At 34.8% G+C, this 18,345-nt stretch overlaps 1 protein-coding gene across 1 annotated transcript in view; it reads right to left on the reverse strand.

Annotated features, from left to right (window-relative positions):
- Positions 1-2,414: 2,414 nt before the first annotated feature.
- SEC24B (SEC24 homolog B, COPII coat complex component) overlaps positions 2,415-18,345 on the reverse strand; it is a 44,024-nt gene continuing 28,093 nt past the window's right edge. Inside the window, exons 12-24 of the mRNA XM_018072330.1 lie at positions 17,238-17,356; positions 16,823-16,878; positions 16,300-16,506; positions 15,557-15,680; positions 14,776-14,934; positions 14,183-14,356; positions 13,444-13,554; positions 12,069-12,244; positions 10,358-10,495; positions 8,216-8,320; positions 7,175-7,267; positions 5,471-5,574; positions 2,415-4,322 (exon numbers count right to left, since the gene is read on the reverse strand). Of these exons, the coding sequence (XP_017927819.1) occupies positions 4,208-4,322; positions 5,471-5,574; positions 7,175-7,267; positions 8,216-8,320; positions 10,358-10,495; positions 12,069-12,244; positions 13,444-13,554; positions 14,183-14,356; positions 14,776-14,934; positions 15,557-15,680; positions 16,300-16,506; positions 16,823-16,878; positions 17,238-17,356 (1,681 nt within the window). The 3' untranslated portion in view covers positions 2,415-4,207. The remainder of the gene's footprint in view (positions 4,323-5,470; positions 5,575-7,174; positions 7,268-8,215; positions 8,321-10,357; positions 10,496-12,068; positions 12,245-13,443; positions 13,555-14,182; positions 14,357-14,775; positions 14,935-15,556; positions 15,681-16,299; positions 16,507-16,822; positions 16,879-17,237; positions 17,357-18,345) is intronic.

Genomic DNA, 18,345 nt, shown 5'->3' on the forward strand with positions numbered 1-18,345 from the left:
CATTCCCCTTTTAAAATTCCCAACACAACTGTACCAAAAATCCTGGTATGTTAAACTCAGAAATACTTCTGATTCTAATTATGAAAATTTGAGAAGCAATAGTGTATGGAAACATCCCTCCACCATTTTTCAGATCAAATTACCAGAAAATTTCATATAAAAGATTTAACATGCATTGAAATCCAAATAACTGCTTTTAAGCAAGAAGTCACTCAAGTAATTTTATACAGTAACTGACACATTCGTTGCCATTTTCAGCCTCAGACCTCCACGCTCCCCATCACTGAAAGTGGTATTTTAAGGGTTATATCCTGCCCACTATCAGAATACAGCACAGGGAGAAAATATACTCCAAAATTGAAATCAAAATGAGATCTTTCCAGACTCTTATACATAAGCTAATACTTCTAACTACAGAAATCACTGAGGTTGCAATTATTTTCTCATTAACCCATTTGTGTCCCATACCTTGTAACTTTAGCATCAAATTCTTAAGATCTACTTGGCCTAAAAAAACATGACTCCACATTTAAAATTACTGAAAGGCTCTTGACTCTCAGTATTACTAACAAGTGATCTTTGACAAAACCATCTTTTCAGTACATGACAAAAAGTACAGAAAACCAAAGCCAAAGAAAACTACTTGCACCTGGTCATCTTTTCTCCATTGCCAGGTTAAGCAAGATTAATAAATGGGTTTATTTCTGATAAGCTTAAGAACAAAATAAAGAATCAAGATCAATAACTCTTCTTGAAGGCTGCATTATGTGTCCTACCATTGTAAGAGTTTTCTGGGTTCTTAATTTCTCCCACAGGAACTTCCATACTACTTAGTTGGTAAAAGAGGTACAAGATGTTGCTTTTAGAACTAAGACATTGAAAGGACACCTAGTGTCAATATTTAAAATACTGAGAATTTGAACTGATCACCCAAAGACTGACTTAGCTGGGGCTGGGGGACATCTTCCCTGGCAAATAGGCATGATTTATATTTGCAGTGTAGAAGGCGTTTTGGGAAAAGTTCAATCCCTAAAATGGCTGGAGAGCTACCTTGGACAGTTCAGCACTTTATTTAAGCAGATATGAAAGCATACCTCTTATCTCTTCTCCAAAACCTTACTCAGTAGGCAATAAGCTTATTGAGCTTCACAGTACATCCCTTGGTAGGAATTAGTCTTTTGATGTATATCTTGTGATCCAAGTCATTTTAAGAAAAACTGTCTTTTAGATCACGAAGTACTGAGGGTTGGGAGGGACCAAATGGTGGGCTCATGTGCTCCAAACTCCCTGCTCAAGCAGGGTCATCCTAGAACACATTGCACAGGATTGCATCCAGATGGTTCTTGGGTATCTCCAGTGAGGAAGACTCCACAACCTCTTTGGCCAATTTGTTCCAGTGCGTGCTCACTCCCGTAGTAAAGAAGTTCCTCCTCCTATTCAGGTGGAACTTCCTGTACATCAGTTTTTGCCCATCGTCTCTTGTCCTATTGCTTGGCACCACTGAGAAGAGCCTGGTTCCATCCTCCTGACACCCTCCCTTGAGATACCTACAGATATTGACACAGTCCCCTCTCAGTAATCTCTTCTCAAGGCTGAACAGGCCCAGCTCCCTCAGTCTTTTGTTATAAGAGATGCTCCAGTCCCTTCGTCATCTTTGTATCTCTCCACCAGGCCCACTCCAGGACCTCCATGTCTCTCTTTTACTGAGGAGCCCAGAACAGGACACAGCACTGCAGATGCAGCCTCACTAGGGCTGAGTAGAGGGGCAGGATGACTTCCCATTTCCTGCTGGCAATGCTTTTCCTAATACACCCCAGGATACCGTTGGCCTTCCTGGCCACAAGGGCACACTGTTGTCCACCAGGGACAGTTTGTTGTCCACCACGACCGCCAGGCCCTCCTCAGAGAGGTACTCTTGCCATGCCTACAGATATTCTATTGATCAAACCACTAAAATCAGTATCCTGAATCCTGAGATGTTTCAAAATCAAGATATTTCCATGAGACTGTCTTTTTAAAATTTAAACCAAACATCAGTCACAATGGAGGTATGCTCTAAAATTAATAATAAAAAAACTATATTCTCTGTGCTGTGTAATAATTTTACTGAACAAATAGCTCTCAAGATGTACTTTTCATAATTTTTATATACAAAACCCCATAGAAGAATAAAGCTTTAAGAAATGATTTTACAGAATATGTTGCAATTAATCATGGCATACGGTGTTCCCAGATATCAATACTAAACTCACAAATCAGAAGCATCTATCATGGAGCATTTAAACTGTAACATGTCCTTCTTGTCTTTGCAAATATAAATGATTTTTAAGATGCCCCACACTTCAGCTTTCACCCAATGCAAATTAATCTACAAACAAGCACTGAGATCCTAGAGGTCTCATTTAGGGACAACATTCAGCATTGCCGCAGACATTTATTACACAATATTGATCTACTAAATGGAAAGTTTCTCTTTGTAATCTTTGGGTAACTTAAACACATTTAGTAAAGGACAGCACACAAATATAACTTATAAGGTATCTTCTCCAAACAATGAGTTTGTGCTAACATGCAGAATAACACTACTTGCAGAATTTAATTATTGTAGCTTTTAAAGCATTTGCAAACCATAGCTAGTACATTTTCTCCTTGACTATCTGATTCAGGGGCTATAGCACTTAAAATACGTTAGCATCTTCAAGGTTACATTAAATTAAAATGTAATCATACTAATCATAATTTACTTTTTTCGTACTTAATTATTTAATTGTAGTCACATTTCATTAAAACAAACAGATAAAAGTTCAGAATACTAAGTATAAGTGATTGTGCTTTATGCATTAATTCTAATGTGTCTCTAAAAAAGAAAAACAAACAACCTAACAAAACCATCTCAACAATCAAATTAAAAAATGTGACATAAATCTATCGAAAAGCCCAAACCGTTGAGTTACCAAAACCCTAGCAAGAACAAGGTTTCTGAAATACGCAAGTGTGATTACATTTTGAATTTTGTCATTTTAAAGCCTTTACTTTCACTGATGTAAGGTAATTAATTTTTACATCACCTCTTCTTTTTCTTTAGATCACAGCAGAATTCAAACCAACAAGTGTGAGTGATTACCCACACTAACTCTAAAGGGCAGACAACATAAGTTTACAGAAACCTCGACCAAGACTACAGTAGTTACAGAACATAAAACAAAGTTAATAGATATGCCTTCTTGAGGATAATACACAAGAAGGGGTTTAGGAATTTTGTATTAAAAGCTCATTTCAGATTATGCAGTGTTTTCTCCTCCCTTCCACAGATCTGTGAAATAAAGTGGTAAACATGTTCTCTTCAATATTCATTTCGGTAAGAGTTTAGTTGCAAAATGGTTACACTTACATAAATATAAAACCACATGATAAAGCAAAATATTGTTAATTAGTAAGCCAATCATAAATAAATTCACCTAAAATTAACAGAAGAAGCAGCTGTATTCCTTCTACAATGGTACATTTTTTAGCATGTTTTTATTAGTCAACTTCATTGTCTAGCCTGGGACAAAACAACTCATCATCATCGAGCACTCAACAAGTCTGCACACTGAGCTAAGTCTTTTTTTTAGTTACATTTTTTTACATTTTCTTTACAAATGTAATACTTATGTACATTATATATTTTATTTCTACAATTGATTTACTTTACTGAAACTCTACAACTTTCACAGGGAATTTGCTGAAGTCTTTAGTAAATATGAATCATTCCTCTTAAAAAGAAATTCATATAAACAACCAACATACATCACTGCCCTTTGACATCTCTGTTAAGGATTTGGATCTGGAAGGGCTACTATAATAAATGTAAGAAAAAAGGCTTTACCTAATTGTACATTTTGTTAAGAAATATCATCCCACATAGCTACATAAATTCACCAGCTTGCAATAAACAGAGCACCATACCGCTGCACAACTGGATACGTGTACAAACCAATTTTAAAGTTTACTAGTGAAACAGCTTCATCACTCCTAGCACTTTGAGACTGAAGTAAATCTGCAAAATTCTTTTGGAAATGTATACTTCTTTAGCTGTAAAGCTTCCAAAACAGTGCTGTCACTGTATATTGTGAAGAACAAGCATCCACTTCTGTAACTTCCCATATGCTTCTCTCAGCCCATGCTTCTGTCTGAAGTCAGAATTTTTCTTCTATTTATTCCTTGGTCACTTACAAACCTGCTGTTGAATATTAAGTAAGAACTCATAATATGAGAAAGCTGCTTCTGTCCGATCTTCAATTAAATGCTGAAAAAAATCTGTTTTGGCAGGGTTCTCATCTCTGAAAGAAGAGAGGAAGGTATTGAGCAAAAAATCCACTGCAAAATTCAAACAGAGGCCTAAGGTCTAAAAAATTTCTTACTGTCCTTTGAAATCTACATTCAGTCCAAAGATACTAAAATTGTAAATAATCTAAAGTCTAGGAAAAAACCTTGAAGTTTGCAATACACTATCAAACAACAGCATCTTTTTAAGGAATATAAAATGGTAGAAAAGCAGGTGAAATATAGCATTTAAAGTATCTTGCAGAAACACAAAAAAGAAAATGTAAAAATACTTCTGTTTTAGAAGTCAGAAGTTAACAAATATTGCTGGTGGCAATGAAAAAATGCAAAAAATTACATCTCTGGTTACATGTAATCTCAATCTAAACAGAACAGAGAAAGTAAACATAATTATATTATCCATAATTATTGTCCCAATAAAAATTATCAGAGACACAATCCTCTGTACTGGTATTGTACAGTGTGCAGCAAAGCTCCTCCTGTTTACTATGGTCTCTCAGAACTACTTGCAATTCAAGCAGCAGCCATCATGCCACAGTTGAAGAGCTTCAGTCCTGTATTTCAGCATTATTTCTCTAAGCAAGTCATCATACTCTCTAAAAGTGACCTCTAAAAAGTGATCTCCTGTCCGGCTCAGTAAACTGAGTATTCCAGAAGTGAAATGTAGTCTCAAGTATAATAATTTTATTGCATTTAAACTTCTTTAAGTGAGTTGTGTCTTGAAAAGGCTTCAAAACTTGCCTCATCTATCATAAATCAGCTGCTGTCCTATGGAGCTCAGTAACAAATACATACAATTACTTACCCATCTACAGATTACTTACTTTACTTCTTTTTTTATATGCATATTATAAAAGCTATAACAGAAATTAACCCAGCTAACTCCATTGATCAGAAGGATATCCATTGCTTTAGTGTATTCTTAATATAAAAATATGCAACTAATTCCTAACAATAAAACTATTAGTAATTGAATTTGCACTAGATTCAAAGATGACCTTTGTCACTAAGCAGTTTCAGATAACAGCATTATATCAACTGGAAAGATGACGATACTCAGATAAACGCACTTTTCATCAGTTTTAATTAGACACTGTAAATACAAGTTGCCAATAACAACTTAGTATCTAACAGAAATACTTACTTTATTACTTGAAGAACTGGACTTAAAGGTCTACTGTCTCTAAGCCAAGATATAAAAGATCGTGTCCTTTCTGAAGAAAGTGCATCTACCTCAGGAAGCTGCGTCTGGTTGAAGGTAATGGACAGAAGTCAGCATCTTTTATTATCAAAACTATTTAAAAAACTATTTAAGAGAAATAGATCCTGAAAGTCGTAACATGACTCAAGCCACAATTTCTACTGAGAAATTAGCAACCACGGATTTATATATACAGATTTTTTTCTTCAGCTTTAGTGTTTAAGTACACCTTTAACTTAAACCGCATTTTAAGTGCAAAAGATTTGAGAAAGCAAGTTCATTTGAGAAGTCATCTTTTCAAAATGTTGCTTTGCAGTCTTCTTGCCTTTATCTTCCCCTGGTAATCAAGTTCCTACATGTTGTACTATACATCACTGGAAAGATGAGCAAAACAAGAAGTGAAGTCTGAATTGCAAGTAAATTTCTGAATTGCAAAGATTATACTGGACTATTTGGTTGGGGAATAAGGTGGAAAAACAGAATTAAAACCAACTCTTCAGTCAATATAAGACAATCAGTATGACATAAAAGACTTTATTTCAGAATTAAAGTAGTTCCATTGCTACCTTTGTAGAATGGAGGACATAATTTAAAAGTAAAGATAACTTTATGTTAGTTTTTGTCTCACTTTCAGTATAAAAGATGCTATATAACCTTTAGAAAAAAATTATCCCCCTTCTCCTATCTAAGTTCTTCCTGAAAACTCTATTAACTAATACTTACCACCACCAGAGGAGCCAGTTTTAAATTGCCAATACATGCAAAGTACAAAACTCTAAATAAGTAGTCCAATTCTACAGTAGTTTCTAGCTTACCACTCTTAACCTGTTCTTATAATTACCACTTGTCACTTCACCCCTTGATACTATGGAAGCTTTATAAGCAGAAAATATCTTCCTGTGTTTCTGAACTAACACATTTTTGGTACTATGTGAATATAACTATTTGATTCTGAACTTTTCTAGAGTGTCTTAAAAGAGTCCTTCCTTACCTGCCAATTGTTGACATTTTGGAATCACTTCTCATGGAAGAGGAGACTTCTCTTTATTTGCTGCTCTGTTTCACTCACTAGACTATAGGTTATAACATAAAACCCCCTCCACCAAAAAGCACATCCAAGGGTCTTTGATGTTCTAATAGCTAAAAGCATTTTTTAACATTAACTCAAGGCTTGGAAGCTGAGCAAAACTTAACTCTTACCCTTACTTACAGGCCTATCGTGTCATACCATAGATTTGGTATCTGACACCAGATTCAGAGAACACAAGGCTTCTGAAAACCATGGTATCAATAAAGTAACTCTAATATAAACCATTAACACATCCGAATAGATAATTTTTGTATTCATTCTGTAAAATTCCTTCCTATTCTTGTGAATGCACATGCATTTCCATAAAAAAATAAAAGGAGTTATGTATAGAGCAACTCCGGAATTTCACAAATACCAAACTTAAAATGTTTACATTCTTTCCTTAAAAACATCTGACAACTTCTATTTGGCTCCTATGAAGCTGTCAAGTTAGAAGGTACCCAATAAAAAACCCCCCTAATTCACAGTTACGTAATTAAAAACTGAAAATGCAGAAATAAAGAGATTAAATATAAATTCCAAGAGCAAGCACTATACAGCTCAACTCAAATGCCTACCATTTTCTGTGGAACTGATGCATAGTTTGGGTATCCAAGGACATCTTTTATGAAGCTGTTATCACAGTTTTTTCCAATCCAAATGTAAAAAATCTGTAAGATAACAGAATCAGTTTTAGTAAAGGTCATGCATACATTTTAGAGGCAAGTGGTCATGTAATAGGAATAATACCAGAATAATAACTTTCATGCAAATGAATCACTTGAGCACTCCAGTTGCACTTCATGTATACGTCTATATTCATTATTTGTACATTTACTTATTAGTACATTGGTAATTTTTAGAATAGATCATTAAAAATAAAAAAAAATATAAGTAGAATGCAAATGCATCAGTTAATGCGATAACTTCCCATGTTACCCCCTCAAATTCTGTCAGACACTGACTTCCCAATCTAAGTAAGTCATAGTAAAGCATCAATTACCAAAACCTATTATAGTAATTATTTCAGACATCTGAAGACAGATGATAGTTTGACATTCACACACAGCCCTGAACTCATAAAAGGTTTCAAGCACTTTCTAGATTGTCATTTGAGTAGCATAATGCTTTATCCAATTATGTATGTTTTAGTGTAATTTCTACGGATACCTTAAAATGTATCTACAGATTTTGTTCACTTTCCACAATTCCCTCACTTTTGTATAAAACCACTTTATTTGTGTGTAGCTGGGAAGGTTCCTGCATCAATGAAAAGTGTTTCATTAAAGACTGTAGTATATACATTTTAATAACCATAAAAGAGATTTTGGAAAATAAAAATACATTAATTCCAGAAAAAACACCTTGATGTGAACTCTTGATATATTCTGACCAGTCTATCATGAAAAAAACAAATCAGCCTCTGAAGCCTCAAAGATACTCCTTGGATCAAAATATGAAAGTCTTTCATTGAAACACAGATTACTGTCAGGTTACCTGGAATGCTGATTCACTACACTGTTATTGTTGAGAGTTGACTGCTTTTAATAAAGAGTGCATGCATTGCCTCTTTTTTCTTTAAAAAAAAGTGTGTAAAACTTGTAACTTTTTTAACTTACTGAGCCACAATCCATAAGAAAAGCTCCTTCTCTTGTCAACTTCTCTGCAGACAACTTCTGAAGAGGTGGTTGAGGAACAACTCTGTCATTTACATGTATTGTACTCTGTAACAAAAACCAATACTCAATAACAGTAGAATTTTACTTTTAACCAGGTAAAACAAAACAGGAAAACCACTGTTTATCTCTAGTAAAATTTTGAGGATTCTCATGTAACAAAATACCATGTTAATAGTTCTAGAATGTTACTTAACCTAAAGCCTACTTGATTACCTAAAAAATAATAATAGAAGTTCATTTAAGTTGCTTATGTAACATTTCTGATGCTACAGATGTCAATATTTCAAAAGAATTCTAGTGTTGACACTTCAGTGTCAACAACCTCCACTGACTCTTTTCATTGCATTCAACTTTATTAGAAATGCTGCAAGAACTGAACAACATCAAATGGTACTTCCTATAAGGGTTCACTATTTTACTGCATTCAATTGACAGCAAGTTCCTTGATTTAACATCCTGCTTGAAGTGATCCACAGGTTTCTCCACAGAGCACTATGACCGATCTGATTTAACAATCTGGCTGTCAGCACTGACATTATTAAAAAATATCCTCCCCCAACCCAAATCCCCAGTATTTTCACATTAAAGTTGCTTCCACCTCCAATACAAAAATAGGATGGGTATCTTAAGAACCTGTGAAGCATTCTACAAATAATGTAGGGAAAAACAGTCCACAGACTAAGTACATCTCCCTGTAGTAAAAGATAATTAAATAAACTAAAATCCCAATTTAAAAATTTCATACGGTAATGCCATAGATTAGACGTTTTAGGGGATTTATGCATAATTATGAAAATCAAGCTACTGAATTCCACTTGGGCAAGTTCTGGGCTTTACTCAGTGGTCTCAAGAATCAAGTGTTAAGAGGAAGGAAAACAAGCAAAAACATTAAAAAATAATTCTGTAATATATATAATATTCTAGAGAAACAAGAAATTTAAGAGCAGCCTCTGTCACCAATACTTTAAACTGAAGTAATACTGACAGATTAGCACTCTGTTATTTGATTTAAAATGCGTTTTGTCAATTAATTTCAATAGGTGAAACAAGCCCTATTATTTGTATTATAGTACTAAAAATAACTGATCTGAAAGCCTCTGCTAATAAAACAGGATCTGCTAAAGACACTGGTGGTTCTTTACAGGACATGCACACAATACAGCATTTGAATCTAAGTGCCTCAAAAAAAAACTTAACAAAGTTAGTTGAAGTTGGCTTCTCAAATGTTTGGAAGGGTGGAGTATAAAAAGACTAACTAATCAATTCCTCTGAAGAGCACTGAGTTTAGACTCACCTATTTGAGTTTATGAAATACCTCAAAAGAAACTCCGAGACTACAAATAGGTCAGAGGTTGTGCTGAACAATACCACTGCCAGAGAAACAACTCAATTTATCGTATAACACTTAAAACCAAACTCCCACACATACTTTTCCAAAGCTAGCAACTACAAACTCATAAAAACTTACCTAAAAAAATCCCTTATTTTTGCAATTATAACCAACTTTGACCTCAAATAAAATCCCATCTTACTTCTTACTATTAAAAAAGCGCATCCATTTCCCAGACTACCTCTGTAAAAGCTGAATTAATAAAATCTGGTTTCATACATGAAATACCTTCTCAGTCTGATCATGACTAACGAGAAGTACAATTCTGTTTTATCCACTTTAGTCTGAGAAACCACTGTTGTTATTGCAGGCAACTTTATCTGATTTCAGTATATGAAACCTAGATTCATCCATCAGATATACTTCACCCATTTCCCCCAGACAGGTGTAAAACACAAAAGCATACTGAAGGTGTTTCCAATGCATAATCTTCTCTGCTTTCTTTGTATAATAGAAAAACATGGAATTATTGTGGTCAGTGAAACAAGATGAAGGAAAACCACAGTTTTGCTCATAACACACTACTGTACTTGCAACTCAAAACTTGAAAACAAATATTTTTCTTGATTTTTTATAGTTTATGGTAAATTCTCCACTTATATTATAATAACAACTTAAATTATTGCAGCACAACATTGGGTTTAACAGGCCACTAAAACTAGAAAATGCTACAAACAGGCTTCATACATTACCTCATCAGTCAACTTGTCTATTCTGTACAAGTTGGGATGTATCATTTTCATCAAATGAACAAGAGGCTGGCTCTTCATCTGGCACATTGCATATACACGATCATCCAAGCGAGTGCTCGTGCCTGTCCTGAACGCTTTCTGTAAGAGAACAGTGTTGCTACTCAAACAAACCCTGTATTTTATGTCACATCTAAACAGTGCATTTCAGAATTTTGAAAGCTTCAAGCAAAGATGGCAAAGCTTTTGTACAGGAAATGTATCTTAGTGAGATAGATCAGAATCTGAATCATAGAGCTTGAATAAAATAAGTTTAAAACGTAATCCATTCTCCCTCCTTACTGATAAAGGGGATTAAATTTCCCCCTCAATTTGTCTAAAATTTGCATGAAATTGAGCCAGCATTTCTCATTTTCACTCTTGACAAATGCTATTGCCCTCTGAAACTCACCAATGCAACCTATTATGGAAAGATATGAGATGAGCAGAGTCCAAGCAAGATACTTATGTGCATAAGATTAACTCTGATTTTACAGTAGTAAGAATTCATTGTTAAGGGAAAACTTTGGAAGGGAAATATACTTTCATGTTTTATAGTGAAAACTAGGCTCTCAAAGGATAAAATTTGTTTTGTAACTCCTTCCTACTGAATTCTTCTGATTCCCTTTAAAAGCAATTGTTAAATGATTGCTGCGAGAAGCAACACAATCAAGTAAACATCATGTTCTGACTCAATGGAGAATATTCCTATAATCAAAGTTCATATTCACTTCTACAGCAAAGCTAAGTACATCAGTCCTCCTTGGTTGCCACAAGTACTTTGGTTTGGGTTAAAAAAGATAACAAAAAAAACCCCCAAAAACCAACCCCTAAACAACTTGTTTTCTCAGTCACTCTTATTTCTGTCTTTTACATGGATCTTCTTTATAATAAATGGTCTGTTTTTTACCCATCATTAACTACATTACTTATGCAAGTACCAAAAGATCATAATCAGTGTATCAGAGGCTGAAGTAATCACTAAGCCAAAGAAAATAAGTGATTATTATTACATCTCTTACCAAACTTGCATAAAGGTTTATTTATCATAAGAGAACAAACAACTCTCAGACATGAAAATCTTTGAGCTGTGAGATTTATTCATAACAAAACCCTGCAGTAAGTTCTTTTTATGCATGATGTTTGGTAATCCAGAGATATCACCAAAAAAAAAGTAGTAACTAGTTCTATGTGACCTTTATATCACTTGAATTTCTGTAATAAATTTCACCTTATCTCCATGGAAACTAGTTTTTCTTTTTGGAACTTTAAAGTACAAAGTATATGTATTGAAAAATATTTAACTTTTCCTCCATAAAATAAAGTTGAAGAAGTACTAATAAGCAGCTTTCACCAATCTACACCAATGAGCTGCCAAAAATCTGAGAAATGCTAACTGTAACAGTACAGATATCCTTATTTTCATTGTAAACCAATATAAAACAAAACATAAAAAAATCAAAATCAAATAAACTAACAAATGGTTCAGACACCAGTAATTTAAAATAAGCTAATATAGTCATCTTCTACATGAAAGTCCTGTAAGCATAAAGATAACAACACAATTTTCATTAATTTTAGAAAAGTGCAGACACTGCTTGACCTAGAACAGAAGAATTCCTCAAATGGAACAAAGAATTAAATATCAAACATTAATCCACTAGATTATACATACCTGTTTGAGAAGAGCCAAAATATAGAGTGGAAACAGCTTGAGGGAATTTGGTGCTATCAGCATGGACTGCTGCAGGTTTGAGGCAGTTGACATGTATGCTGTCAAGGAGTCTACCACGGCATTAACTAAGGCATCTCTCGCATCTGCAAGGCTAGATGAAACGGAGCGATCCACAGCTGTTTGGGGCAGAAGGATAGAAGAAGTTATTAGAGATGGCCTCATTCATTCCCTTGAATTTTGAAAATATTAGTTGAGCTTCTGGGTTATGCTTTAAAGGTTAAAAAAAAAAACAACCCAAAACCACACCTGAGGTCTTAAATTTTTTAGGAGCAAATCAGATGACTGTCCATACTGGAACTCACTTTCACAATTCTTAAAAATACAGTGTGGCTAATTTCAGCTCCATAGTTATTAGTCTTGGAGAATTGAAAGAAATTTTTAAAGCTGTCATATACAGTTAACTAAATATAAATCCTGTTTTAAATCTTATACAAATAACTTAGCTATTGCTGAAATTCTGCTGCCCAACCTCCAAGAGAAGATTTGCAGCAATTAATTTTGATTTCCACCCCCCCCCAAGAAATTTCCCGTTATTTTCTCCATTATTTCAGTGGCATAATTGTGATAAGTGTAAATGCAGCTTCACTTTTCTCTGCTGAGCAAGGGCTGCAAATTCTTTGATTGGAGGAAGCCACCTGCTGGACTGAATGCGCATTTAAGAGGAGATCACAGAACTGTTTGGGTTGGAAGGGACGTTACAGATCATCTAGTTCCAGCCTCAAAAGATGTAGAAGTACTATTTATTTCTTCTAATTGATTTCACTACTAATTTACAACATAGCTTATACTAAAATGCTGCACAGAGTCACACACATTCGGTGTCAGAGATCAGTCTATGAAACATCTACTTATGACCCGCAAGTTGGGACAAGTAAGAATCCTCAACCCACCACCAACAGAATAGAAGGACACAAAACTAGTATTTGGATACACTGTTTCAGAAGTTGCCTTTTAGTCTCCAGCAACTCACTAAACTGAATCACTATCTCTTAAGTAATCCTAGAATGCTTAAGTTTGAGATAACAATTATGATGATGATACAAAAATGAGAGTTTTGATCCAAGTATTCTTTGTTCTTTAATAAACTCTAAAGAACGCAAGGCTCCTTTTAAAAGATTAAGGTCAACTAAGTATTCAGAAGGAGGAATATTTAGGTTCGCAGTTTTGATATAACTTTGATTTTGTCATCTTTTGCATTCTCAGGCTTCAGTGTGCTCCAGTTTAATACCCAGGCTTCATTTACTATTTCATTTAAATGGCTGGCAAAATTAGGAACATACAAAGAAATACTTGAATCTTCCTGGTCTGTACTCACCCATATTGGCTAAGAGGCAGACAACTGCTTGTACATCTGCTCCTGCATATACATCAGCCAATGAACTTACTACGGGCAAGCAAAGTGTGTGCACTCGAATGCGACGTTCACCTAAGAGAAATCAGAGGAAACCATCGTGAATTACCTCCTGCTAGAAGTATACAAATTCAGTCTTTACTGCATATCTCCTCTCGTCTAAGATGCACCCATTTTATAAAAACATACCAATCAGGAAATTGATTTAACACTGTCTCTCATTCCTGTCTCAACCTGTTCAAATTCTGCTCTAAAGTAGCACAAGTTGACTTACAACATCCAGTGTCTTGATCCTACAAATGAAGTACATGGATTTCCATCCCAAAATTTTGCGGCATCTTCCACTCTAGAAATTAGCTGCTATTCTTTAATGCCCACCCAATGTAGTAGCAACTCGTTCCAATTCATCATAAGTCTGTGAATTTGGACAAAGTACCTGCCAACATGTTACTGCTTGTAACAATGGTATCACTTGTTAAGTAAAGGATTCTTGCTGAATCAGATGTAAGATGGAGATTAATCACATTATCCCATCAAAATAGACTTTATAAGGATTCCCATTATGTGATTAATTGCCAAGTAGGCTCACTAGCCTTGAAAAGATTCTCTTAGGGTATACTGAACGACAAAGGCTGTGGAACCAACTACACAAACATTATACTATAGAAAAAGCCCACTGGCCAATTAATTTGAATTTATTTACCTTTGCTGGAAGTATACAAAAGAGCTGTTTGAAAACAAACCAATGATGTGTCAGTCAGACTTTCTTCAATGGACATTTGTACTGCAAATCCAGCATCAGGATTGACATTAGCAAGGGACAACAAATCAGTAGATCGTACAAAAAAGTTCCCATGAAAAGTGTGTATTGAAAGACCTAGAAGCAGATTAAATAACTCAGAATGAGTTTAAAACAGCATGGAAAACTCTTATCAATAACTAAAATCCACAGCCCTCAAGCTAGGTTTAAGAAAACAGTAAAAATTCTATCATGCAAAATCAATTACATGAATCATTAGACATTTCAGCACGATCCTGTAGAGTTCATGTTCGATCCTGAACGCTCCAAATTGATGCCCTTACACTACACATGTCAATTTAAAGCAAGATCGTGCCATCAACTAAAGAGCAAAGCAACAAACGCCAAAAGCGAATGTAACTTACATAGAGAAAGCAACTACCTTACTCTTCAGAGAAAGAGAAATAACGTGAACTTTAATGTTGCTCAAGACTTAAGCACATTCAAAATGACCATTAACACACCTACACCAACTTTTCCATGTATTTAAGACATACCTTTTGTACATCTTATGCGCATAACTGCTTCAAATCCAATCTTTCTTGTAAGGTATCTTTTCAGGTCTTTTTGCAACTTTTCGGCCTGAGCAGGATTATGGGTACGATGGAAAGATGGATAGTAATAGATGCATCCAGCAGAATACTTGGACATGCAAGCTGTGAAGGAAGAAAAGATATGGTTAAGAGGTAAAATTGTAACATGAAGTCAGGACACAAAAATTGTGTCCAGCCTTCCACAAATCACATCTATTCATCTTTTTCTTCCTAGGACCCACACCTATAAGACAACGAGAACTGGCCCAGCCTCAGGCCACTGAAGACAGTCACGAGCCACCTCAATACACAATGACCTAATTATACACTGAGCTCAATAAACGCCTCCTTTGGCAGCTAAGACTGAAGTGCCTGCAGAAAAAGTCAATGGTGTGGAGGCAAAATTAAGTGTGTGCACAAATCTTGGATTAATATCAAAAGATGAAAACTCTGTCTTACCCCTATAATTAAACTTTATTTATTCATTGCCATCTGGCTGTTTCCTGTTCTTGAGCAGGAGAGAACATTCTCATTTAAAACTGTGAAATCCTAGAATAAGTTGTCTGATACCACCAATACAATATTTCTGTTCTTTACTGCTATCAACTTCAAAGTCAATTCCATTGCAGCATGAGCTGCAATTCCGAAAGTGCAAAAATATTTACATGACTTAAAAATTCCTGAAGCAGCCTATGCTTCTAAAGTAAGACAACAGTGCAGAAAGAGGGAATGAGGTACTCCTTACCCAGAGAAGCTAGATCAGAATATTGTGAACTTAAGAGAAACAAATCCACAGCAGTCTGCTGGCCTGAACAGTCCAGTGCCAACTTCTTATAAAAGTCCGTTGCTGGACCAAGATGCTGGACCACCTTTAGTGAATAAATTATACAGGGAAGAGTTAAGACAACAATCGTGCTTTTTAAGAGTTCATGGAACAAAAGACATACTAGTCAGCAGCAAAGTATCATAAGGAAGTTTCCTTTAAACAGTAACTTACAGGTATTCCCACCTTCAGAAACTATTTTCCTTATGTTCCGTATTATTTAAGTTTGCGTTTACAAGCAGTTTATGATCCTACTTTCGAGGAAGTTTACATGCTCATACAAATAAACATTCATGCAACTGTGTACCACTTATTGGATGCTGTGAACTACAAGGCCATAAAAATAACAAGAAACCATGTTTTAGGTCTACAATTTAAATATCCACACTGATCAAAAACTCAGGTTGATATTAACCAAGTTAGAAATATTTGCAGCTTCTTTTGCTTGCCAAGGAAAACTATGAACCAAAGGTCCAAAAGACAGCTCGTGCACTTTGAAACGAGTAACACCACACATACGTGTGTGATCTTAAATGTATAAACATAATTTAATTTAGTGAACTGCTATAAACAAAAAGCAAGCACTGATCTGCAGAACTACACAAGTCAGAAAGACATGGCCAATACTTAGTCTCATGAAATGAATTTTAAAGGAAGTTTTTTACCTTTGTGCTTGACCTTTGATTGGGATCTTCTCTGGAATGCAAAAGCCCCGCTCCCAAGGATGGTAACTGAGTTTGAAAGACAGATATCCGACCACCCGTTGGAGACATCAGTTTAAATGCAGCCTGAAGAGCAGGGCCCAATGCACTGTGTGTTTCTCTTGTATTAGTGAACATATTTGGTAATGCATTCAATAGGTCTTTTATCAGCTGCAGAACAGATTGAAAGGTGTTTTATGAGACTTTACAAGCTTGAGATTTTCTGCTGTTTCTAAAAAGCTCTACTACCATAACTGAAGTGACACAATCTGTACCAAATATTTCAGTTTAGTTTTAACACAATAAGGAAAATAAAGGCATAAATTTAGAAGTTATGATGTATCAAACTACATGTAATACTTGTATAATTAAAAATTAGCATTGGAACTACATATTATGAAGGTAAGTTTGAATTCAAAGTTTAACAGGAACATCTAATTCGAATATTTACTCTTTAAATTTAATTATATATTTTAAGCAATCATACCTCTTTGCTTTCATGGAGATTTACAAGTAAACTATCTGGTGTAGGCAGGAAAATATCTGCAGGGAGAATGGAAAATAACATTAAAGAAAAAAATAACATTAAAATAGAACAAAACATTTCATTGCCCACTGCTATTCATACCATGAAATAGTCTAATTTTCTGATAGGTGTGTTAGAGAGAAAAACACGGTCTATACAAAGTTTGTCTTATTCAAAGCAAAATTAAGTTTTGAATTTCACATTTTAAACATCACCTACTCTATAGTTAGTGTAAGACTACTTTCCAAAAATATATTCACTATACATTCAATAACATTGACCTAACACCAGAATAGTTGAGAGATTCTAATCTTTCTTCTGGGAAAAATAAATAATAGATTCTCAAAAATTCAGCTTCCATTTTCTTTTTACTTACCATCAATATCTGAGACAATCAGCATCTGAGGCTGAGATAAACCTTCTTGCAAGTTGTAAAACTGAACAGTGCTGTCAAACGTTATGAACCCTATTCTTGTTCTTGAGTCTCCAGGCAGCCTGAAGCATTGAAAAATAAACTATTAAGCCCTAAATCTCTCTCTCAATACATATACATACTCAGAGCTCCTGCTGATGTTAGCAGAAACTCAGCTCTAGTGTACAGGAGTGAAGAGAGAACATAAGAAAGGAGATCTGAAACATGAATACAAGCAATATTCTCTCAGTATTTTCTGAAAAGCTGAGATAATGGTACGGTTTACAAGACCAATGTTATAGATGAGCACTCACTAATATACTGATATTTTGCTCCAAGAGAGAACCTAATAGGTTCATTTAAACATTATACTGATACATGAAAGAAGGCAGTTCTTCAACAGAAAACAGTGCATTCTGCTCTTTCATAATTCAAAAAACCCATTTACTAATGTAGTTATAGAGTACTTACAACTCTAAACCAAAATCCAATGTCTCTACAATGCAACTTACTTATTGCTCATGGGGACCATATTTCAGTAAATGGCATTAAAAATATAAAATTAAAAACTAAAAGTAACTTCTCAAATAGAATATAAAACATCAGCAAGTGCTGAAAACCATGACAGTGACCAAAACCAAAAAAGGTGACTATTGTTGTTACCACCTAGGTATATAAATGAACTGGATGTACTGATTTTCCTATAGACTTTGCGTGTTTCTGAGATCTGTTAACAAAATACCCATAAAAAACTGAACAAAGAAGGACTAAACTAATAAATGGAAGAATTTTATTGTACATATTGGTTCCTTCATGAGAAATTAAAATCAAGTTCCCCAAGAAAAATTTGTAGAAAGGAATTTTTGAGCCTTCACAGGATTAGTTGTCAAAAGACATGAACACAGTGAAGCTTATTAGGCCTCACTAAAAAAGCACCAGCAACAACCCCGTGCATGCTGTCCCAGTGCAAAACTGTGAACAGATAGAAAGCGGCACAGGTAGATTTAGGTGGATCCAGCATGCAGCACCTTAGTTATTTCAGCACAAGAACTGGACAACTTAATCTCTGTAA

Source organism: Manacus vitellinus, unplaced genomic scaffold (genome assembly GCF_001715985.3).
Source record: "Manacus vitellinus isolate BGI_N305 unplaced genomic scaffold, ASM171598v3 scaffold_0_pilon, whole genome shotgun sequence".
Lineage (NCBI taxonomy): Eukaryota > Metazoa > Chordata > Aves > Passeriformes > Pipridae > Manacus > Manacus vitellinus.